The sequence below is a fragment of the Nansenia antarctica genome (genome assembly GCF_963989245.1).
Source record: "Nansenia antarctica genome assembly, chromosome: 4".
Classification (NCBI taxonomy): domain Eukaryota; kingdom Metazoa; phylum Chordata; class Actinopteri; order Argentiniformes; family Microstomatidae; genus Nansenia; species Nansenia antarctica.
Window position 1 is genome coordinate 27,110,570 of NC_137689.1, and position 26,197 is coordinate 27,136,766.

Sequence of the window (26,197 nt, forward strand, 5' to 3'; positions counted from 1 at the left end):
ATCTACAATATCTATCCTGTTTCCATTCTGGCTGGTGGCTTCCAGTCACTCATACAGTATAATTTAATAGACAAAAAGCTAGAGGGCCACTTACAATCTGTAACATGTCCATCCTTTTACACATTATCACAACTTGTTAAATTGAAAAATCCAAATTACAAAATAAATCCTTCAAAGCAGGCCTTAGAATCATATTGCTTCAAATGCCACAAAAAATGTAAAATATTTTGCAAAAGATTGATATACAAAAAGAAACTCCTAGTTACTGTAACTATTGTGCATGGCTATATAACCATAGCAGATACAATTGGTCTATAACAAGTCATTCAAGATTATGTGTCTCTCTGAAAAAAAGGGAAAATGTGGTATTCCATTGCTTATTCCGATGGAATAATAATACAAATCTTATGTAAAAGGTAATACTGTAAAGGGTCTCCAAACAAAATGTAATTCTCTTAAAAAGACAACCATCTTTAAAACACTTAAAAATCAGAAAAGAATAAAAAACACAAATCTAAATACAGAAGTTTTCTCTTTGTTGGCTGAAAACGCTTACAGTAAACGGCCCATCTCAAAACAAACAAACCTGCTCTCGAGCAATTACACCTAAAATGTGACCAACCAACATAGTCTGAATGGCAGCTGTCCTGCTTTGAGCTGCGTTAAAATCATTCCGTTTGAGAAAAGGTGTGAGGGATTAACGTCCGTCTGATCACCTATAAAAACATCCTCCACTATATATAATCCAAATGCGATCACTTAGAAATAGAATAGAATCAAGTCTTATTCACTTTAAACCATTCTTAAATTGGTTCAATTTGGCTCCCTTAAATAACTGATGCATCGACCAAAATGTCATTATGAATGATGATAGTCATAAATGTCATTTGTGCACTGTTATTGACGTGCACTGTCGCAGGAGCTTTTTTGTTGTTGTGTTTGTTTTGCAATTTGATTTTGGGGTTTACTAGACTCTTGACTCTAGTCTTGTTTTGGTAGAAGGCATTGTATCTTGTGTAAGGCAGGTCTGTAGTCTAGGATACATGGACCAAGTACAGTAGGGCTCTCCCGCTGTGGGAGGCTCTATCAGTGGACAGACACACATCACATACACTCAAATTCGTCGATGCGCTGCTTGGTGTTGCCCGACCGGATCTGCCGGAGGGTCTTGTACTTGTCCCGTCCCGCTCTCACGTTCTCCGCGTGGATCATGTCGTTCGCTGTCTTCTTGGTCTCATCCCGAGCGACGGCCAACTCTGAGCTCAAGGCCTGGTGGGAAAAAGTCAACCCATCTTTATTGCCATGTCTTAAGTGTGTCTTACTCTATGTAGGCTAAACCCCCCACCGACAGCTGTGTGTAGAGCAGAGCTAGAGTAGAGATTTGTGGACAAATCACAGCAATGTTTTGGGGGGTGAATTCCTTTTCAATTCAAAGCATTCATTTTCAATGATTTTTCCCAATTCATTTAATCTATCTGGGCCTGGGGTATGCTGTATATGTGCCAACAGTCAACAACTCAACATTACACACTTACATTCTACTGGAATTTTATGTTTATTGATTTTTTTTATTATTAAAAGCTTTGGAATTTGGAATTTGAGTGTCTCAAAAAAACACTTCCGGAATGAATGGAACTGAAAAGTTGCGACCTTGCCCCTCCCGTGAGCCCCTCACCATTAGATGCTGCTGCACACGTTGGTTCTTCTCCGCCTCGGTCATGCGCTCCTCCTCGTCGCGGTCCCGGCCGTAGGTGGCGTTGTCGGCGGAGAACTCGGCGCTGGCCTCGGCGCTGCTCTCGTCGTTCTCGTCGTGCTCGTTCTCCGCCTGCACCGGCTCCTCCTGCTTGGTCGACTCCATCACTTTGTTCGCCAGCTCCTCTTTGGTCTTCTCCAGGTCCTCCTGCACCATGGTGGCCTGGAGGAACCACACAGATAACATGCTTTGACTTGAGGGTGGCAGATTCACATTCAGATAACATGTATTGCCAATTATGTCGAAACACATAGAAGGAATTTGTTGTGGCATTGGTGTGTGTGTGTGCTAGTTCTTTTTTTTCACAAATATACAAAAAGAGACAAGTGCAAACAGGACAGAACAGTGAATAATGAATAACGAATCAGTGCAATGGAATAAGAACAATATAGTGCAACAGTGGGCAAGTGGCAAGTGCAATGTCAGGGGTTCAGTCCAGTGCAAAGCCCACTCAGAAAGGGGGGGGGGGGGGACAGGTGGGCACCTGAGTCATTAACTAGACGGACGGCTGAGGGGAAAAAACTGAATTCAGCTTGGCTTTTATGCGGTTTTCATCTCAACTTGCACTATTTCTTGTTTTATTCCCTGGTTTTATTGTGTCGTATTTGATCCATTTCTTATCTCCTACCTCTTGTTTTATTGTGTTTGAGTATTTTATTTACTATTGTTTTTATATTCAGCACTTGGAGTTGCATTCAATGTATGACTTGTGCTGTTGGATTGATGATACCCACATCTGATTGACACTCTAATCACAGAAGATGAAGACAAGTTGACAACGTGGCTCTCTCCCCATAATCACAGATAATGTAGGGGAGGGTGCCCTCTAGTGGTTCTAACCTTAAGGAAGGAAGTCACTCCGGGTTCATGAATTGATTCAGAAAGGAGAGTGGTTTGAAATGGGATGGGTCATTTTGGGGGAAACCCAGCTAGTGTTTCCCCATACTGGGTCTTTCACTGCCGACTAAGCGAGCACACAAACCTCATGGAAACGTTGAGCTCACAGTACGGAACATGTTCTTTTCACTCTTACATCCTGTGCGATGCAATATTGTACAACGTACATTTCCTGTGTGACAGTGCAGAGCCCCGATCGATGCCGTTCTCGGCTCATAAATACATTGACTTGTAAAATGGGGCTTTTGTTCTAGAAGGCACAATCACAGGACATTCGGGACCTGCCGTTTCAAATTTGCATTCTTTCCAATGCTAAAATAGGGAAGGCGTCACAATGGGGCAAGAGCTGTCCTCCCAGGCAGACAGGATTTCCCTAGCGTACAGAGAGCAGCCACCCCTTACGGCTAGGCTAGGCCCTCCACCATGACTCACCCTGACTGCCCACAGAGGGTGGGGTGGGGCGGGGAGGGGCGGTGGGGGATGGGAGTCATGTCTGTCACCAGAGAGGGTCTGCTGCGGTCAGCGTAGGCCCCTCTCAAAGCAAAGAAACACCCACACACACATATGGTGGTCAAGCTGCTGTATTACTCCACAAACAGCATATTCTCTTAAGGTCTGATCTGTGGTTGGATCATCGTAGCATGACTTGATACTTCTGATGTTCTACTGGATTTTTAGTAACGGTTGATTGTAGTGGAGAGAGTGTGTGTGTGCGTGTGCATGTGTGTGTGCATGTGTGTGTGTGTGTGTGTGTGTGACCCCACCTTTTCTTGCCACTGTATGGCCTCATCTTCCTTCTTCTGCTTGGCATCCTCCAGTAAGGAGATCTTTGAGGTCAGCTCCGCCAGCTCGGTGGCCTATGGGTGAGAGAGGTTTACTTTGGACACTTTCTTTCCATGATTGTACATCGACTACCACTAAAGAAAACCATCCGCCAACCAGAATAGGAAAATGTCACATTTCACCAAGATTTTCTTAACAACAAGTAAAAGACATCTCAAAACTAGTTCAGTCAGACCAAAAAACGGCCTTGATTTAAGACATTTCATCTCACTTGACTTTTCGCAGTGTACAGACAGAAAGCAGGTATAAAATAACACATATCGTACAATACTGTGGTGAACGGCGATTTATCACGGTAGTTGAGTCTCGTTTCATTTCGTGACGTTAGAATTATAAGGTTCTATCTCAATTTTTGGTCAAAATTGAGTTTTTTACATAATCTGATCCATTAGGTGTTTATAATTTATAAATTATAAATGCCTGTGTGGTGTTAATTTTTAAATGTTGAAATGTTTTAGTTAGTAATCAATAAAATACAAAGGTTCCATCTCACAAAACATAATGGAATGTAAAAACTTTGACGCTCAATATCTCTGAACTACCCTAAACGGAGATAGAACCTTATAATTCTAAGCTCACGATTTCTCAATTTCCAGAAGAAGTTGATCGACTGCCGTGATGAATCACGCCACGGTACATAAGACGTGGGTCTGTGAGTCACTCACCAGATGTTCCTGGTTTTTCATCTGGTTCTCAGACTGCTGCAGCAGGGCGGTCTTGGCCTCCTCGGCCATCTTGCGCTCCTTCTCCAGACGCTCGGCCTCCTCCTGAGCCCTCTTCCTCTCCTGCTCCAGCTCTATAGCCCTCCTCGTCTGCTCCTCCAACTCTGCATCATTATAAGAACATATGCTATTTAGCTGATGCTTTTCTCCAAAGCGACTTACATTGCAGTGAACGCATCCATTTTCAGTATATAGGGTCCCGACGGGAATCGAACCCACAATCTAAGCGTTGTTAACGCCATGCTCTACCAACTGAGCCACAGAGGACACACACACATGCACGCACAGCACAGACGCACACGCACACTCACACGCACACGTACACGCACACGCAAACACAAACACACACACACACACACACACACAAACATCAATGTTTTGACACCGGTCTATAATGATATACAACGAATACACTTGTACAATGTACAATAGTGGATCTTAAAACCATGAGATGGAAAAGACGTTCTCTCATGTATTGGGGGAAGGGAGGGGGGGGGTTCATGTATTGGGGGGAGGGGGTTCATTGGGGGGAGGGGGGTTCCCTACCTTGTTGAGCTTTTTTCGTCTGTTCCTCGATCTGTTTCAGTCTCTCCATCAACTCCTCCTTTTCCTTCTCAATCTTTTCCTTCTCTTTTTCCGCAATCTCTCTCTTCTTCTTCTCGTTCTCCAGCAGCGCCCTGGGAGGAACGGAGAGAGAGGCCGTAACGTAAACAGGGAGACAGAAGAAGGGACGGAACATAGGACGACTTCCTCACATTGTGAACCCTTCGTCCACGGAACAATAGGCCAATGGAACAATTTGCCCAAAGTGATCTGTCAATGTTTCGGTGCTCACTGAGGGTTAGAGGGGAGGAGGGGTTTGGAGAGAGAGGCATCACCTAATAACAACTGGATCATTGGACAATCTGGTCACCTGTTCGCACCTGCAGCATTCTGGAGAAATCTGTATTTTCATGGGATAGATTACCTAACCCTAACCCTAATTCATGTTTATGTGCATATGTGTATGGGTTATGTTTGTGTGTGTGTGTGTGTGTGTGTGTGTGTGTGTGTGCGTGTGTGTGTGTGGGTGTGGCATATATCCTGTAGGTCATTCAAACACAGAGGCAGGAGTAACCCCAGGTCTCTGTGTGATGTCTATTTCAGATCCTGTCAACAGTAATAATAAATAATAATAATACATTTTATTTGTAAAAGCAGTTTACATAACAAATCTCAAAGTGCTAGCAGTGCTCTCGGTAGTTAGCTAGCAGGTCATTGTGCCGCTCACCTCTCCATCTTCTTGTGGTTCTTCTCCTCTCGGGCCTGGGCTTTCATCTGCTGCACCTCGATGGTGTCGGGTTTGCGACGGCGCATATACAGCTCATGGTTCCCCATGCAAAGTGCCAGGATGCGCTTGTTGATGCGCAGTCTCGGAGCATAGAATACAAAGTCCTAAGGAGAAAGAAGGAGATTGTTTAGACAAGTGTCTCCGATAATAAGTATGGCGACCATCATTGTTTCACTCCATAACAAATCGGGTGACGTTACCGGTGCTTTCTTGTCAATGGGTTTGATGACAAACTTCTTGTCGTTAAACGAAATATTCCTGATTTCACTCCATGGGAATCCGATTTTGGGCGTCATTCTGTTGAGGGGAAAAACAACGACAAGGAAATCTGGTCAGCTGTCTTACAGATGCATCATGGGATTTCAATAAAACAACCGCGTCATCTTTTTGAACTTGTCGACTGTTAACTGAAAAACAACCAGGTGCGGTACAGAGTTACTGTCAGTAAGAGAACCAGAAAAAAGCTCCATAATTGACCGAAGATGCAGAACCCCCCCAAAAAAGCCACTACAACTGTGTATGATGATGTTGTTGTATTGAATGTTATGTTAGCTGTTCTGCTGCCTGTTGGTTGGTCTCTCTGTTTGGATTTGAAGTATATGCAGATAGCCCGGTATGTTTTGTCTATCGTTGACGTCTAATCAGCATTCTACGGTCCGTGTCCGTCCTGGTGTCTGTCTGTCTGTCTTTTTGTCTCTGTCTCTCTGTAAGGATGTCTATTAGCCTTGTCTTTGCTGCCTGTCATACTATATCTATGTCTGTTCACAATATAATGGATTGTAAGGGAAAAAATGACTTTAATTGAACTGCCGATGTATAATGAAAAGACTTTATAGATTCTGAAAAAACATTGTATAGAAAGGACCAATGGACCTGACTTTGTAGCGTATATATCTACATAGAGTCACAGGGTTTCATATCATTCTGGGACCCTTGTTGAAGTAAGTATATACAGTATATATCAAATGCCCTTGACGTTTGGAGCGAGTCACTCACTTGTCGTTCTGTTCGTAGATGTTGAGCCCCAGGGCGTCCACTCCTAACCACAGCTCTGAGCCTTTCTTGTTCTTGATGCTGAAGTAGTTGACGCCGTACATCTCCAGGTCCTGAGCGATCTTCAGATACTCCATCATGGAGTCCTCTCTGTGGAGAAGATGACAGGAAAAATCGAAATTCGTCTTTTTTTGACACGCGCACACAGAGGGACACACACAGACACACACAGACACACACGCCACACACTCGCACACCTAACCCATACACACACACACACGCACAAATAACCCATACACACACACATACATAACCCATACACACACACACACACACACACACAGAGACACAGACACACACACCTATTCCCATCCACAACGAAGTAACAAGTCATTAAGCAGACATGATTATCAAACATAACACAATATCAAAAGAAGCTCTCAGAGTGAAAGTCTGTCGGCACTATGAGAGTAGCCACAGCAATCGACCCCCTGGAGATCTCCTACTATGCAGAGTAGACATATTCAACTTTCAAAACAGACATCTATGGAGGGGCCAATGTTTTTCAGGGTGCGGGTGGGGGGGGGTGGGTAAGTAACGGTAGGGGAAACACTATTATGACTTGGGATAACCAGAAAAGCATGGCCTCAAAAAACAATGCTTAGAGTGTACCATGTGCTTGTACGTGTGCGTGTCTGTGCAGTGCAGCCCCAGTACCTAAGCATGCTCTTGTGCTCCTCGTGCCACACCTGGATCCTCTCCTCCCACTGCTCCTTGTTGAGCTTGTGCTGGTCCAGGACTCTGAAAACACGAAGAACACCCCATCAAGTCCTACAGTCTGGAAACACCACCATGGAGCTGTATACATCATACTGTACCTAGCTACCTTAACTGTACCTATCTACCTTAACTGTACCTACCTTAACTGTACCTAGCTACCTTAACTGTACCTAGCTACCTTAACTGTACCTAGTTACCGTAACTGTACATAGCTACCATAACTGTACATATCTACCTTAACTGTACATAGCTACCTTAACTGTACATATCTACCGTAACTGTACATATCTACCGTAACTGTACATAGCTACCTTAACTGTACATAGCTACCTTAACTGTACATATCTACCTTAACTGTACCTAACTACCCTAACTGTACATAGCTACCATAACTGTACATATCTACCTTAACTGTACATAGCTACCTTAACTGTACATAGCTACCTTAACTGTACCTAGCTACCTTAACTGTACATATCTACCTTAACTGTACATAGCTACCTTAACTGTACATATCTACCTTAACTGTACTACCTTAACTGTACATAGCTACCTTAACTGTACCTAGCTACCTTAACTGTACATACCATACTGTACATATCTACCTTAACTGTACATAGCTACCGTAACTGTACATAGCTACCTTAACTGTACATAGCTACCTTAACTGTACCTAGCTACCTTAACTGTATATAGCTACCTTAACTGTACATACCATATTGTACATATCTACCTTAACTGTACATAGCTACCATAACTGTACATAGCTACCTTAACTGTACATAGCTACCTTAACTGTACATAGCTATCTTTAACTGTACATAGCTACCTTAACTGTACATAGCTACCTTAACTGTACATAGCTTGCTGCTATCCTCTCCTGTATATACCGCTAAATACCATAGGCCTACATGCCAAACTTTATATCACTATTTGCAATTTGCACGGTTAGATGCTAAACTGCATTTCATTGTCTGGTACTTGTACGCTGCAATGACAATAAAGTTGAATCTAATCTAATCTAATCTAATCTAATCTACAGGCAGGACAGAGCATGACTCTACAGAGATCTACTGAGCTCTGTGTGTTGTTGTTTAAGTGGAAGTCACCCATTCCAATAGAAAGTGCTGGGTCATTCATGCTGTCCTGTGGAGCTGCCAAAGGGCGAATCAGACAGACTTCCTTCCTCAGATACAACATGACCAGTACATCTTCAACAAGTGATCCCAGCAGAAACCAGAGTTGTCGCTTTATGTGTCAAATGAGTCACTTTAATCATCTAGCTAATATCAATGGAGAACACATACCATAAACATACCATAAACTATTTATTTTTGACCGGGGGCGTGTATTAGGGACAGGAGCTGATTTGACAATTAGATTAGACAATCTGATCATTTGGTCCGCATGTCGGCAACCAAAATTAAAATGTTCGGACTTTTCTTTTTGAAACACGGAACTACGTTTCAACGTTGTTGACAATCACAACCCAAACTCGCTCGTCAAGCCAAAATACTGCAACGAAATGGATTGGGTGAGTAATCCCCCACTGCTACCTAGTTAGCTATAACACTACTTTACATTGTTAACAGGCTCACAAAACAAGCAGTGTTATAGTTGACGAGCGATGTGTCATTGATTTTCAACCATATCTTGTATTGAATTGTATTGTGTGCATTGTGCATCTTATTAATTTCCTGCATTATCTGTTCTACAACTGTGAAGCACTTTGGTTCAGCCACTGCTGTATGTAAACGTGCTATACAAATAAAGCTGACTTGACTTGACTTGATTTGACTTGACAACACGGAAACGGATTCACATTTCTCGAAAAGAAAAGTCTGATCATTACATCAGATCCCGACATGAGGACCTAAGCATTAGAATGTGTCACATTTGCTAATGTCATCATTAGATGACACCGGCTATTATCGGAGACAGTCGGTATACATCAGACACTGGTATGGGTGCTAGAGAGTAACGGATACAAGCATTCAAAAAACACATGTGAAGATTGTTTAGGAGAGCGCTGACCTCTGGGGGAGCAGCTTGTCTCCAGACAGGTAACCGGGCGTGTGGGCGTCCTTGTTGTAGTCGGCGTACTTGGCCTGCACGGCGTAGGAGGCCAGCAGCACGGCGGTCTCCGGGGGGCAGTAGATGTCGTCGTTGAGGATGCCCTCCTTCACCTGCAGGAAGAACAGCCGCTGGGTCGCCTCCTGGATCAGCTCCTCCGAGACGTCCTCCGGGAAGAACTTGGCCCGGAATTTGAACAGCAGCGGGCTCTCCTTCCTCACGTCCTGGGCCGTCACCTGAGAGGGGTCATGGGGTCATATATGTGTTAGGGGGTCATACACACATACATACATACATGGTTAACTTTAGAGGTTAGGAGGTCAGACATAGACTGGTTTAGAGGTTAGGAGGGGTCAGATATAGACTGGTTTAGAGGTTAGGAGGGGTCAGACATAGACTGGTTTAGAGGTAAGGAGGTCAGACATAGACTGGTTTAGAGGTAAGGAGGTCAGACATAGACTGGTTTAGAGGTTAGGAGGGGTCAAATATAGACTGGTTTAGAGGTTAGGAGGTCAGATATAGACTGGTTTAGAGGTTAGGAGATCATACATGTGTCAGGACTGGTGTAGGGAGCCGTTCATCTGTTACAAAAAGTTGCTATGGCTTGAAGCCTCACTCATCAGTCCACAGATATCGAGGCATCAAATCATGAGGAAAAGCCTGAACACTGGAACACTGCTTTTTAATAGGTTCACTGTGTGTGCGTTGCCCTGTATGTTTTAATCCCAAACAGAGAGGCACTCACCTTCTTATTGAGCTTTAGCCATGTGGAGAAGCCCTTGGTGTCCTGGTACTGGAGTCCAAAGAACCACACCTCCCGCAGTCCAATCGTCTTCACAACCTTCAGGTAACCCACCACAAACAGTACTTTACTCTCAACAGACAGTACTTTACTCTCAACAAACAGTACTTTACTCTCAACAAGGGTCAAATTGTGTCCAATTGTCTGTGGGAAAACTGTGTTTTGTTGTGTGACATTTGCATTCCGGGACACAGTATTCCATCTGAAAGCTCTCACTGGCACAGCACCAGAATATCTGAAAAAAAAATTGCTAGCATATCAGCCCAATAGAGCTCTCAGGTCTTCTGACGCTGGCTTTCTCTGTGTACCACATGTACAAAAGAAGAGATTTGGCGAGGCTGCATTCTCATTTTATGCACCCAAATTGTGGAATGCACTGCCAGTTTACATTAGGGATGCAACCTCAGCAAATATTTTCAAGTCAAACCCATCTTTTTAATATTGCCTTTAAATGACTAAATCATTTTATTATGATTATAGCACTTTGAGCTGCAACGTTTGCAGGAAAAGTGCTATACAAATAAGTTATTATTATTATTATTATTATTATTATTATCTGAAAGGTTTCTTAATGGGGTGCATACAGACAATGGTGACGGTCATGTGTGGCTACTGACCATAAATGAACGGCGGAGTAATGACAGGACAGTCCACCAGGATACTCTATCTCTTTCTCATTTCCCATAATTCCATTTCCATATTTGATCAATATTTTTTTTGTATGACTTTAATAACAAAACAGAATGATCGTATAAGCAAGAACAAGATAATACACTTCAACATCGTCCTTAAGCATTTCTATTGCTGCCCTACGTATCTCTCTGTCTGGCTGGCAGAGTACTGTGGAAACTGTGTTGTAATCTTATCTAATGGCTGTGGGGGGGGTCATCCAGTCACTTGCCCAGACTGCCCACCACAAACAACGCAAAGGGAACATGTGACCAGTCTTGACAGGGATGTATACTATATAGGAGCAATTACATAGGAATTCCTAATGATTCATCATTCATAAAGTTATTCAGAAGTAGCAGAAGGTAAACAATGGATGCCGAGAATGATGACATGGGTGATGTAGGGGGCAGTGGGTGCCTTTAGTTTAGATCATGCCTGGCTTCTCTGCTACAACAACAGAGAGGTTATCAGGGCCAGTGCTGGCTTGCCATACAGCCGTGAGTGTTGTGTTGTGAGAGAGGCAACTTTGAGGGAGTCTCACACCCCCGAGGAAAGCTACTAAGCCGAAAACATTGACGGTGAATAAAATGTCACCGCAGCAATGAGACACGAGCGTGAACTTTCCTTTTCATCCATTTTAGAGTTTAGTTCCTCCTTTAGTAACTCAGCACCCCGACGTGGGTGTGCGCTCTTTATTGTCTTTTATCTTGCACGATGCACTTGAACATCAGAACCATGAGCGCTCTCGCACTAGATATCTTTGAGGAGAGGCTGTTTACACTGACTTGGGGAGCTGGGTTCCTCATTCATGAGGCAATGTTTAAACACACACCACTACGCCAGAACATTACACCATCATCACCTCATCACCTCATCTTCTCCCAGTCTCCCCAGCCATCTGATTGGGAGAAAGGAGAGTTGAGACGGGTGGTCTGGTGATCAGTGATCAGGTAAATCATTCGTCCTGATTGTGTCGGTCAAATTTGCGACCTAATATAGCGGCTTGTCTTTTTAGAATCTTTGTTGAGAATAACACGTTTCTAATGATATATTTGTTCTAGGATGGCAAAATGGTCCACGGGGGGAAATTACTCCACCCACTTGGAAAGAGAAAGTGCAAATGAAAAAGTTGAGAAGAACAAAGCATGCCTTTATTTTCTTGGAAGTTCAGTTCCTTTGTGCTGCCAGTGGATTCTATGACTAACATTCTGTCTGAGGAGAACGCATGCCATAGAGCACAGCGAGAGTGAAACTTCCCCCTAAAAATAGACACCCACTTCAGTCGCTCCCAATTGGCGTTTGGTGTCCCCTGCTTCCAGTTCTCACTGATTGGTGTCGGAAAAACATTCCGAAGTAAGTGGTGTTTGCCACCTAGGGGACTAGGACTATTAGCATGCTAGGGTTGAGTCATGTCAAAATGTTCATGTTCACAATATTATCAATATATTCTCTAGCACTGTGTCTGCCTGTGGCACTTGTACTAGGTGAACATTTTACTTGCTCCAACTTGCAGCAGCTTTCAGTCACGCTGCCGCACGCTCCTGGAACAAACTCCCTGAAGAAATCAAACAGGCCAAAACCCTACAAATATTTAAATCTAAGCTAAAAAACCTTCATGTTTTGCAGCAGTTATAATTAAACACAAACACTTCTATCAATGTCTTTTATCCATAAACTATTGTCTTATTCAATGTTTATCTATGTACTTCTTTTATTTGCTTTTCTTCATTGTCATTTTTATTTCCTTACTATGCTCCTCTTGCTGTATTTTAATAATGTATGTAAAGCACTTTGAATTGCCCCTGTTGTATGAAAAGTGCTATACAAATGAACTTGCCTTGCCTCCAAATATCATAATACATACATAAGTAATAATAATAATAATAATAACATCAGTACATACCTGGTCAAACAGTTGCTTTCCTGTTGTGTTGGGCTGGATGGCAAACTCCAACTCTGCATCCATTGTGGTAACTCGCACACTGATCTGTTCAGGATAGAAACCGTTCAAAATGAGTCATCTCAGGGAATTAACAACCCATTAGTTGAGTGGAAGTAATAGTGCCACTGCCCCTACAGTTTGCCCTTTCTAGATGATTCTTGTTTATCAAATTAGATGCATCTGATTAGGAATATACAGTAGGTAACACTTTACACTATGTTCCTCTTAAACCTGAATAACAATACCATAATTACTCTAGTTCTAATACTGTCTATCAACAGTATGTTACATAAGAGTACTAGTGAACTCCAATTACAAAGCAGTTAGTTAGTGTGTAGTAACAACATGTTAATATTGTTATTAGGGTCATTAATTACAGCGAGGTAAAGGAGCAACCTAATGTAGCCTTGCTGCAATTGGCTTAAACTAGGATGTTGAATCACATTTCATTAAACTAGGATGTTATCACACTTCATTAAACTAGGATGTTGAAACAGACTTCATTAAACTAGGATGTTGAATGACACTTCATTAAACTAGAATGTTGAAACAGACTTCATTAAACTAGGATGTTGAATCACACTTCATTAAACTAGGATGTTGAAACAGACTTCATTAAACTAGGATGTTGAAACAGACTTCATTAAACTAGGATGTTGAAACAGACTTCATTAAACTAGAATGTTGAAACAGACTTAATTAAACTAGGATGTTGAACCACACTTCATTAAACTAGGATGTTGAATCACACTTCATTAAACTAGGATGTTGAAACAGACTTCATTAAACTAGGATGTTGAAACAGACTTCATTAAACTAGAATGTTGAACCACACTTCATTAAACTAGAATGTTGAATGACACTTCATTAAACTAGGATGTTATCACACTTCATTAAACTAGGATGTTGAATCACACTTCATTAAACTAGGATGTTATCACACTTCATTAAACTAGGATGTTGAATGACACTTCATTAAACTAGGATGTTATCACACTTCATTAAACTAGGATGTTGAATGACACTTCATTAAACTAGGATGTTGAATCACACTTCATTAAACTAGGATGTTGAATCACACTTCATTAAACTAGGATGTTGAATGACACTTCATTAAACTAGGATGTTGAATCACACTTCATTAAACTAAGATGTGGAATGACACTTCATTAAACTAGGATGTTGAACCACACTTCATTAAACTAGGATGTTGAACCACACTTCATTAAACTAGGATGTTGAATCTTCATTTATGGTGATACACATTTTAATTTGGAAGCAAGACCATCCTCCCATCAATAAGTGACTGACGTAGATGAAGAATGGTCGATACTGTTGTCGACTGTCACTGTAGTTAGCTTAGCATCATCACCATGATCCCTCAGAAGAGGCTGGTGTATGAGTGATGTGTGTTGCGGAATAATTGTTAGACGAAGGGTTGGGCGGTATCGTTTCGTTAAAACGCCCCCAAATTAAACCGCGGTTTACGGTTTAACCACGGTTTATGGTATCATGACTGTATCATTCTTATTTTCACGACAAAACGACAAAAATGGGATACGTGTTCCAGTTTTATTCTCTGAACAACATCAGAAACACAATAGCAAACGTTAACAACACGAACGACATCTATAAAGCTCCAAATAGAAAGCTTGAGTGCAAATACAGCGGGTAAAAGTTATGTTCCTTTTTTACCCTTTATTGAACCAGCCAAGTCCTGTTAAGAGACGTGCGTTGAAGGGCACCTATCAGCTCCATTAGATTGCATTTTCTATCTGTAACAATCAACTACCGTAAATGTTGTACCACTGAATGTTTGTTTCTGTAGCCTAAGCCTATAACCCCAGACAGAGAGGCTCGCAGCAGTGGGGCACCTGCCAACAACATGGGGCAGAGCATTGTTGTTGGTATATTTGTGTGATTACAATTTGTTTGGCAGATGGTAATGACTAAATGGCACTCTCTAGACTTGTAGCAGGGTGGATACTTTCCCAAGAAATAACTTGTGGGTGGACGGCGAGAGACCGTTTTCATTCCAAATGTCACCGTGGTTGTAAACACAGAACAGGCAGAAAAGGAAAGGAACATTTTTGATCAGTTGGGTCAGGTTCACTTGAAATAGCTGCGCAGTGTTGATCCTCAAAGAGCAGGTTTGGGGAAAATAGGAGATTTGAAAGGTTTGTGAGGGAGCCCGTCCCCCCCAAATGTTCACAACAGGCCTTGTTAGCTAAAGCTATTACTAAGTAATCAACACAAACGTAATACAATCATCTAAAAGTATGATACGATATCATTAAGTTGATCCGAGAAGTGAAACAATCCTTTTGTCTTCATTTCAAGTGTTTGTGGCTCCGAGTCCAAAAACCATTCTATGAAATACACTTCAGGTAGACTTCCTTTGAGTCATTGCGTGTTACTATAAACTCTCTTCCTCACTCGAGGGAGGAGGGTGGGGCAGACAGTTACAGAGTCAGGGGAATGGGAGACATACCTTCTCCGTGCTAGGTACAGATGATTGCGTACAGGGAGGTACTGGACAAAAATGATTGATCAGCCTCAGACACTGAGAGAAACAATGAGAGGAAACCCACGGAGGGAGACAGTACACTGATTCCTGCCCTGACGAGGTATTATTAGCTTATTGGAAAAAGAGGCAAACTGACCTCACAGTAAACCAAAAATAAATGTAGTGGCTTTGTTTTTCTTCGTGATGTGATACACCATTTCCCCCCCCAAAAAAACGTTTGAGGGTGAAAAAACTGTAGATAAATCATTGTTTTTTTTTTACACAGTAACAAAAACGATTAAATAGATTATACAGGATGTTTTATTGTTCTTTTTTTTAATATATATATATATATATATATATATTTTTTTTTCAGCCACTAGTTCTAAAATGAGCACTCACAAGCCAAATGGGTCCTCTGGAACAGATGAACATTATCAAGAAATGATCTATTTCTATTGAACTGCCACACTAATAATAGTGTAATTGTGATACATGTCCTTTGCCCATGTCTGTTCAACAATAAGAAAAGAAAAGACTTAATGATTAAATGAAGTATTTGATAATGGCTCTCTAAACAAGTTCACAGGAGTTTTTATTTTGTGTGCTTGTGTACTAAGGGGACATGTTGTCCCCCCAAGCTCTCCCTCTCTACCAAGCTTCACTACAGGAAGTAACCACATCCTCTGGTAGCTAGGCCTCACAAGGCAGGGCCGCCCAACATGGAGGCCTCTGTGAGCAGGCTACATCCTGTCAGGCTTCACGCCTCCTCAGAGCTGCCTCCTCAGAGCTAGCCTGCTCAGAACTAGCCTCCTCAGAGCTAGCTTCTCAGAGCTAGCTTCCTCAGAGCTAGCTTCTCAGAGCTAGCGTGCTCAGAGCTAGCTTCTCAGAGCTAGCTTCCTCAGAGCTAGCTTCTCAGAGCTAGCGTGCTCAGAGCTAGCTTCCTCAGAGCTAGCTTCTCAGAGCTAGCTTCCTCAGTGCTAGCTTCTCAGAGCTGCTTCCTCAGAGCTGCCTGCTCAGAGCTGCCTTCTCAGAGCTAGCTTCCTCAGAGCTGCCTTCTGCAACTGATTGCAAAAGCAGAACTGCTCTCTTTGGTTGCCTCACCCTAACACCCACATATACAGTATATAAGCTGTCTGAGTGAAATGTTTCGTGTTGTGGCACGTTATACTGTATGTGAATGGGATCAAATCATATTGGAATATGAATATACCACCAAACTATATTTATATAAATATGGAAATGAAGGTGGTCTAAAAAAAAAAAAAAAAGCTGTTCTGTATCGTATGCTCTCACATCTGTCAAAAAAAATATGTGTATTCAAAAAGAAACAATATCACCTCATGCTATCTATTCCATTTGTCGAACAGCTGGCCTAAAATCGATGTGGTAGTAGTCGTCGTCATGGAAACCACTGTCTAGGCCACTCCACCATAGGCCACTCCACCCCTAGTATGAATTCCAATCAAATGCAATATGCCCACAAATTGAATGCCAAAAACGGTCACACACCTCCCGTGGTGCACCATTGGCACGTTTGATAGCACACTGTGTGTTTATTAACCAAACCGTTTCACCCATACCCCTCCATGTTCTCTCTCCGCTCAGCCGGCGCATGTGTGTGTGTGTGTGGGGGGGGGGGGGACATTACTGAGCGGGGCTGAGGCCCACGCCCGGGCTAGGCCACAATGGCATGCATTATTTCCCAGCTGTGTGGCTGATTAGGGCTGCGTTCTTTCCCTTTTGTGTCAGCAAGGCCACCATTCGCTGCTCAGGCCCACTTGTCACCCTGCCACTTCCTGTCATCACCCGCGGCAACCGGCGAGGGCTGTAGAGAGCAGAGAGCTAGAGGATGTAGAGCAGAGAGCTAGAGGCTGTAGAGCAGAGAGCTAGGGGCTGTAGAGCAGAGAGCTAGGGGCTGTAGAGAGCAGAGAGCTAGGGGCTGTAGAGCAGAGAGCTAGAGGCTGTAGAGAGCAGAGAGCTAGAGGCTGTAGAGCAGAGAGCTAGAGGCTGTAGAGCAGAGAGCTAGGGGCTGTAGAGAGCAGAGAGCTAGAGGATGTAGAGAGCAGAGAGCTAGGGGCTGTAGAGCAGAGAGCTAGGGGCTGTAGAGAGCAGAGAGCTAGGGGCTGTAGAGCAGAGAGCTAGGGGCTGTAGAGAGCAGAGAGCTAGGGGCTGTAGAGCAGAGAGCTAGAGGCTGTAGAGAGCAGAGAGCTAGAGGATGTAGAGAGCAGAGAGCTAGGGGCTGTAGAGCAGAGAGCTAGGGGCTGTAGAGCAGAGAGCTAGGGGCTGTAGAGAGCAGAGAGCTAGGGGCTGTAGAGCAGAGAGCTAGAGGCTGTAGAGCAGAGAGCTAGGGGCTGTAGAGCAGAGAGCTAGAGGATGTAGAGCAGAGAGCTAGAGGCTGTAGAGAGCAGAGAGCTAGAGGCTGTAGAGAGCAGAGAGCTAGGGGCTGTAGAGCAGAGAGCTAGGGGCTGTAGAGCAGAGAGCTAGGGGCTGTAGAGAGCAGAGAGCTAGAGGATGTAGAGCAGAGAGCTAGAGGCTGTAGAGCAGAGAGCTAGGGCTGGGTATCGCCACTGATTTCCCAAAACGATTCGATTCCGATTCACAGCTCGATTCACAGCCCGATTCGATTCGATTCACGATTCGATTCGATTCGATTCGATTCCGATTCGATCTAGTTACAATATACATTTTTTGCTTGAATATGAAAGAGATTCTCTGAACTAATGCTATAAATGGTTCAAGGAACCCTATAACATGTAGCATTGTTAAACATATCAATGAATTGACTCCAAAGCAGTTACATGAATGTACTTTTTATTTACATATGACTTTGCTTTTGTCCAGCTCATCTCTATCGTCACATTTTTAAAATCCAAAATGCACCCAGACATCTGACTTTAAGCCTGGTGGTGACTTGAGTGTCCCTGCCATCGCCATGTTTTTAGATTTTAGTGTTGAGACCTCACGTTGCGTGAGATATGATAAATTCTTGTAGCGCGAGATCTGGCCACGAGATCTCGTTGCGGGTTGAAGCTGCAAGCAAAAAAACAAAAACAAAATCGATCTCGGGATTTATGAATCGATAATCGCTCATTTTAATGAAGATCGATTCAGAATCGGGAAATCGATTTTTTGAACCCAGCCCTACTAGGGGCTGTAGAGAGCAGAGAGCTAGGGGCTGTAGAGCAGAGAGCTAGGGGCTGTAGAGAGCAGAGAGCTAGGGGCTGTAGAGCAGAGAGCTAGGGGCTGTAGAGAGCAGAGAGATAGAGGATGTAGAGAGCAGAGAGCTAGAGGCTGTAGAGCAGAGAGCTAGGGGCTGTAGAGAGCAGAGAGCTAGAGGATGTAGAGAGCAGAGAGCTAGAGGCTGTAGAGCAGAGAGCTAGGGGCTGTAGAGAGCAGAGAGCTAGAGGCTGTAGAGCAGAGAGCTAGAGGCTGTAGAGAGCAGAGAGCTAGAGGCTGTAGAGAGCAGAGAGCTAGGGGCTGTAGAGCAGAGAGCTAGGGGCTGTAGAGAGCAGAGAGCTAGGGGCTGTAGAGCAGAGAGCTAGGGGCTGTAGAGAGCAGAGAGCTAGAGGCTGTAGAGCAGAGAGCTAGAGGCTGTAGAGCAGAGAGCTAGAGGCTGTAGAGCAGAGAGCTAGAGGCTGTAGAGAGCAGAGAGCTAGGGGCTGTAGAGAGCAGAGAGCTAGAGGCTGTAGAGCAGAGAGCTAGGGGCTGTAGAGCAGAGAGCTAGAGGCTATAGAGCAGAGAGCTAGAGGCTGGATGGGGAGGCCTGCTGGAGAAGATCCTAGAGTATCCTGGTCTTGTTCTACTCCTAAACCTCATGTACCATAGGGCCATTGTACCAGGACCCAGATAGACAGAGCTTGAATTAGCAACAAACAGCAAAATACCTCAAAATGAATCTACAAATAAGTCTCAAAAAGTGATTAAAGTGCGCTTATTCAACCAGAGTTTTAGTAAACAGTCTGAAAATGTGTTGAATATCACACTATCATGCATGACACTAGTTTCCGTATTCAGAACTCCCTACTGCAGCGGTTCCCAAACTTTTTCAATCAGGCCCCCCTTGGGTAATTGGAAATATTTTCGAGCCCCCCCTAACCCGGTCCCCACCTAGATTGATATAATTAATTGTATAAAGTTGTACAAACATTACATTTTCTCTTCTAATAATAACAAGACACATATATCCAACTATAGTTTTATATTTTATTATGGGTTAAAAAGGAACATAAGTGCTTGGCAAATGATCCTGTGCCACTGAAATATTCAACATATCAACATTAACTAATGTCTACTGCATCACCATTCTTACTCTACACATTCCTATCACAATTACGATCAATGACTTGTGTGTGCTTGCTTTGCCTTGCAAATCTTCTCAAAGCGGGGTTGTTGTTTTGAGACTGCCACTCTCAGTTCATTCTCAATGTTCAACTTCGACCTGTATTTGCTTTTGATAGCAGCAACAGCAGAAAAGCCTATCTCACACAGGTACGATGTTGCAAAAGGCAGCAGTATTCCCACATTTTCTTTTCTTCTAATAATTTTTTTTTTTTCTGCGCCCCCCCTGCAGTACCCCCGCGCCCCACTAGGGGGGCGCGCCCCACAGTTTGGGAAACGCTGCCCTACTGGATTATGTCTCATCGTGTCTATTCAAAATATTACGGTTAAGATGGCTGACTTTGCTTACTTTTTGGCACTTTTTGGAACATGCAAATTCAAGCCTCTAAGGAACTACACATTCATAAATAGATAAATGTGCATTGAAATCTTTTTTTTCCCCAATCTTCATTGAAATTCTTTTTTGGGTACTAAAATGTATTATTTTAAGAAGATCAAGCAAACATTTATCTTGCTAACACCTACAACATTCCCACGGTCAGAAACGAGCATTGGGAATCAAATTTCGAAAATATATTTTACACTTAGGTTTATTAAATGAAAATGGTAATACATTATGTTTGGCGTACTGTAATTGGACGTCTCCATTCTGTATAGCTCCCAGCCTGAAGTTTACCAACATAAAATTAAGAATAACATAAAGTAGGGAGCTCTCAGCTCATAACTATCAAACCCCGAAGGTAGGTAAATACACAGCAGCCTAGTAGGTGGAGGATGGGAGCGGTGGGTGGGGTGGGACAAGTATAGGGGTATATGGGTACTTCATTTTGGAGTGTTGCATAACGTGGCTGTCTTTAAGCCTGTCCCTGAACTTGTGATGTTTTGCATGTACGTCAGCTGACGGACAGCTGCACCGACTTGAAGTGTCCCACCTGAACTAAGGCAAGCTTCATCACTGCAGAATGGCAGATGAAGGTCCCGGTGTTCTTAGGAACGCTACACTGGGAGATGTTTCAATATTGTCCCCCTGTCCATGTTTTCTTGCTACAATAAAATCCAGTGAAATGGAGAAACAAACGCATTGGCAGAGCAACATGAAAATAAAGATGAAGCTATTCCTTGCGCAAAAACGTGTATTTGTAAAACAGGTTCAAAATGAGTTCAATCTGTGTATGACTTTTCCAAACATTGTCCATCTGTTTTTATCAGTCGTTGTTTTGTTTTTTTTACCATTATGTCACAAAATTAAATGTCTGTCATTACAATCATATCTATCCCTTTACAGCCTTCAGGAAACAATGGCCTTAAACATCTGTTAGAGGAAGTCGACCACACTGAAGAGAAATGATCTGAATTAATCAACAATATCTTATACCTTCTTTCTGCAACTACCTGACTTACAAGATCCATCCAGACCCAAACCATGCCCTCTCCGTGTCCAAAACCGCGTACAAGACGATACAAACCGTGTGCTCATAATACATTTTCTCCTCACGTTCGCCAACCACACAGCCTGGTTAAAATGATACACCGATGAGACATGATTTGACTCGGTAGTTCAGTGCCACAGGCCCCGTTACGTTATGTTAGGACGTTTACTTTCCTGGGTAAAAATAGTTCATCTCACATGAAAAGGGGAAATAAGAATGTTCTTCTGTGCCTGGTCAGGGTGGGTCTCCTCTAGAACAGGGCTCAGAACATTTCTCTCACACACTATTTTTAGCACATTAAAACATCACTCTCATGACCAGGGCCAAGAACAAGCCTTTTTTTGACTCTTCAGGGGATGAAGTCTGCAGAAGAATAACTAACACTACAGTAAACTGTTTAGGCTGTATGCTAGAATATAAAACACTTGATTATAAACTGGATACCAATCACTTTGAACAAATTAACATTTTCCGTTTTCCATTTGCTCTCATTTTCAACGTTTTGGAGTGCCTCCATCGCCTGCCTCTCCTATAGACATCTGTCTTTTCAATCTGACAATGGAATCTTTTACATGATTATTCAATCAAAGTCAAACGTTTTTAAGGATGCTATGCTATGCTACTCTACTCTCTGTCACATGAAATGGTTTTCAGTTTGGAGATGAGAAAGAAGAGTTTCAGAATATCAAACGAATATTGAAATCAGAGAGAATGGTTTGACTGTAGAAATGTCCAGGCTGGCCATGGGAATTAAAAGCTCTTAGTGACATTAATTAATTCCTCTCTAGAAATTCAGATAATTGGATAAGCCTCAGACAATTCATTCTGCTCTCCTGAATTCCCTAAAGATACACAAATCACATCTAAAAGTAGTTTCATTTTTAAAATGTCAGGATAAGGATGGAATTTCATCATCATTTCTCAGCTTAAAAGTGTTTGTGTGTCTTCTGGATTCAACTGAAATGATAGATTCATGATACCATACATAATAACTTTGACCCCTTTTACAAAACAAGTTCACAAGTACCAAATCATTCCAGCTGCTGCAAGTAACCTCTCCTATTGACACATAATCTCTACTGACTTGCTTGTCAATAAGTATACAAACCTAGGATGGTTCTTGTGTAAGAAATACAGTTTTGTATCCAACACAGTTCCCCTGCCTACCCATTCACACAAAAACAGCAAAGGAAGACTCACTGCTTGCAGTTCTGATTCCAGGGAGCTCTTTTTTAGACGCTGCCGCACAGATATCCTCCATTGCCCGGGCTAAAGCCCCCAAAGTTTCGCATCATTTTTTGCCTTTCACACACACACTACCGCCTGTAGCTTAGTTTATTGCAAATTGTTAATCTCAGCTCGGCTATGCGCGCTACACAGCGCTTTAATCCCCTGCTTACATACCACTGGGCCTTTCCACTTCACTTGGTTTTGTTGTTCACTCTTTTCAGCTAACAAATGTACCTTTCATGTCCTGGGCCAACTCCAGGTACCACCAGTATGTCAGATAATGAGATATCATAACAGTTCGACAGTAGCACAGTATGTCTGTGTGTGTGTGTGTGTTGTGTGTTACAGTAGCACAGTATGTGTGTGTGTTATAGTAGCACAGTATGTGTGTGTGTGTGTTACAGTAGCACAGCATGTGTGTGTGTGTGTGTGTGTTACAGTAGCACAGCGTGTGTGTGTGTGTGTGTGTGTGTTACAGTAGCACAGCATGTGTGTGTGTGTGTGTGTGTGTGTGTGTGTGTGTTACAGTACCACAGTATGTGTGTGTTACAGTAGCACAGCCTGTGTGTGTGTGTGTGTGTGTGTGTGTGTGTTACAGTAGCACAGTATGTGTGTGTGTTACAGTAGCACAGTATGTGTGTGTGTTACAGTAGCACAGTATGTGTGTGTGTTACAGTAGCACAGTGTGTGTGTGTGTGTGTTACAGTAGCACAGTATGTGTGTGTTACAGTAGCACAGCCTGTGTGTGTGTGTGTGTGTGTGTTACAGTAGCACAGTATGTGTGTGTGTTACAGTAGCACAGTATGTGTGTGTGTGTTACAGTAGCACAGTATGTGTGTGTGTGTGTGTTACAGTAGCACAGTATGTGTGTTACAGTAGCACAGTATGTGTGTGTGTGTTACAGTAGCACGGTATGTGTGTGTTGCAATATGAAGTTGTTTATTAAAGTATATTCATGTGATCCATTCACCTTGACAGCACTGATGAGGGCAGACTGTCAGGTGGGCCAGAGGGAGGCTTCCTGACGATCTGAACAACCGTCTCAACAATATGACAACATGGCACTTCTCTAACTTCAGATGATGAACATGGTCACACCGTTTCTTTTTGTAGACTTGTATAAGAAATGTGGATGTAAAGTTATGACAGTACTGCTAAGAGAGCGCTGAAATGTTATTTGTCAAAATAGTGTGCTTTTAGACTCTGAAATGCCTAATAGACTGAGTTCTGTGACAACCACAAAAGTGACAGGCAGATTCTAAACAAGTGTACCTTGTTAGTCATGAACCAAGCTCTTGTTTTGAGCCAAGCTTTTTTTGCATCCTTAAAACATTAGGCAAAACAAATGATTAAAAAAGAAAAATAATTGCATGGGAATCTGTTGATGAGGAAAAAAAAGGGGGGTGGGGGGGTATGTTCTGTTCCTGTGATTGGGTGAGCTGTAGAAGTGTCTACAATCTCAAGAGCACCAATGTGGGGGAGCGTGCTGTGTCTGTGCACAGAGCAGAAGGGGGAGTCTGTGCTGTGAAACACCAAATAAGGCTTTTCAGCAACAGCGTCAAGAGAATGCAAGCCAGGAAACGGCCAGAAAGGAACTGACGTGATCTCAGAAACCTTGAGTCACTAGAATACAGTTCCTTGGGAAGCTGAAACAATGCCAAAAGTATCGCAGCTAAAGCCTAGACTCTAAATCATTATTGTTATTAATTATGTCTGTTTAATGGGGTGGGTGGAAGTGGGGGGGGATGCATGATGACTACTGAAAAAACCCATTTTAAAATGAGAAATGAACCTTCAGTGTAAAGATGAATGCAATGTAAATGAAACACATGTAATAGTCATCCACACAACTAAATCTAATCACTCTTCAATCCAGTCACTCTTCTCTAGCCAGGTGTCACTACAGAACATTATTTCAACAGGGTCATGAGCCCTTTTGATTGATTGAATTCTGTACAAGCAAGCTGTCACTATTATTTACTGTTATATTAACATCATCACCTTGAGCACTTTCGACCAAGTAGATATTCATTTAATAATACAAATGATCAAAATGATCAAATGATCATGGTCTGCTATCTACCATGCCGTCTGATATGGATGAGAGAGGACAACAGCCTTATTTAAAGTCAATGAATTGTGTGTAACATTCAGCCGACACCGCTGTCTCTGTGTTTTCTGTTTGGTCTGTCTGACAGTGTTTCTGTAAACCTGTAAAGCGTCCGTGGGTTCCTTGAAAGGCGCTATATAAAACCAATATGTTATTATTATTATTATTAATATTATTCAATAACATGTTCACAGGCGCAGAGTGTGCAGGCCTACCGGGGGAAACCACCACGCCTACACATGGTGAAGAATGCGCCATCTCCTTTTGGTGGGCTACATAATTGCAGGTTTATTGACAGGGTTAGGCCTGGAAAAATCGTTTGTTTAGGCTGCCTATGATGTGTTTCTTTTAATAACGCACTTTCAAATCTTTTGACAGACAGTTGAGTCATTTGGATGAAGTGGGACCGAGATGCGGAACACAACGGAGGCCCTATTCAACTTGGGAGAGTTCATTCGGAAGCCAATCACGTTCCAGGAAGGGGGATTGTCGGGGACGCATCATGACACAAAATAACGGTTTATGGAGACACAAACCTAGGGCCACAATAAAGCATGCTATGGATGATCAGCAAATATCACTTCATTGAAATCCGAGATGAAATGGCATCTAACAATGCTCAGTATTAGCACTAATCGTTTCATTCATTTAATTCCATATCCAGGTTCTATACACGTTTTCTGAACCTTCATAGGGCCTTGTTTGAGTCGTCAGACAGAGTAGTTTGTGCTAAATGTGTCTAGTAGATGATAATGTAGCCACATTGATTTTTCAAACGTTTTTTCCATAGAATCTAGGCCTACTACATCTAGTATTCAATCATTTTCCTCCCCCGACCGAGATGTGTGGACCACATTTGAATAGACAGATGTAGGTTATTGTGAGACGAGCATTGTTTAAAAAAATAAGATAGAACACCATGGGATAGTTTGCTACTTACCGTCTTCGGCATTTTGTCGGTTCTCTATCACTCTCACAATTGTAGAATTGGATAATATCAACAGTGGAGTCAACAAAAACTTTTGTCCATTAGATAAGGCGCGCAATCAGAAAACGTCCCTCGTTCAGTCGCACTTTGATTTCAAACTTTCCCCACAACCAGAATAAGTTCAAATACTCGTTTTTCTTTGTTTCGCCTAAATTGTGGTGGTCTTGATTTCCTGCTAACGGCGCTGTCTCTGACTGAAAAACCACACCCAGGCCAATGAAGACATACTAAAATGAGTTTCCAGCAGACTCCGCCTGTATTCACAGTGACCCGTTATGCCTTTTGTCAAACTCTAGCAAACGTGGGCAACGGTGCAGAAATTCCTTTGGATTTACAATTAAAGTGGGGATATCCCACAGAATGACGTAATGTTCCACTGATCGCTTTACCAGTTAGCTGAGGAGTAGTTTGACTCCAATTCATGATATTCTAACTGGGCTGGTCGCTCAGATAACTGAAAGAGAATAGAGAGAGAATAACATGTTTAAATCATATAGATCTTATTCTCATATTGTGCCTGTGATCCTAAATATAATAGCACACTGTGACAACTTAGCTTATGTACAATGTGTAAATGTCGTTCTGTTGTATAGCCTAGTAAATCTTCCATGATTTCGTTTTTTGTTTTGTTTGCCCTTTTATTGACTTTTCTATTTTTATTTTGTATTGACCTTTAATTTTCCTAAAAAACCTATCTTGTAGAATGGTGGATGTGAAAAGGTGTAGGTGAAGTTGACCCGTTTTCTATATGCCCATCTATATTGATACCCATCGCATATTTGTAA

The 26,197-nt window shown here is 42.6% G+C and overlaps 1 protein-coding gene across 1 annotated transcript; it reads right to left on the bottom strand.

Moving 5' to 3' along the window:
- On the bottom strand, positions 1-25,574 carry msna (moesin a). The gene is made up of 13 exons (XM_080530307.1): positions 25,365-25,574; positions 12,769-12,852; positions 10,137-10,232; positions 9,353-9,627; positions 7,256-7,339; positions 6,542-6,688; positions 5,746-5,842; positions 5,486-5,649; positions 4,762-4,892; positions 4,159-4,319; positions 3,415-3,507; positions 1,676-1,915; positions 1-1,269 (listed from the first exon to the last, which is right to left on the bottom strand). Exons 1-13 carry the CDS (start codon positions 25,374-25,376, stop codon positions 1,105-1,107), a joined length of 1,749 nt encoding a protein of 582 aa, XP_080386433.1. The 5' UTR covers positions 25,377-25,574; the 3' UTR covers positions 1-1,104.
- Positions 25,575-26,197: the final 623 nt, after the last annotated feature.

Coding starts and splice junctions, on each gene's coding strand:
- msna (XM_080530307.1), bottom strand. Junction 5,843..6,541: donor ATCTACGAACAGAACGACAA/GTGAGTGACTCG, acceptor TCCCCTCAACAG/AATGACGCCCAAAATCGGAT. Junction 1,916..3,414: donor CCATACAGTGGCAAGAAAAG/GTGGGGTCACAC, acceptor TGGTTCCTCCAG/GCCACCATGGTGCAGGAGGA.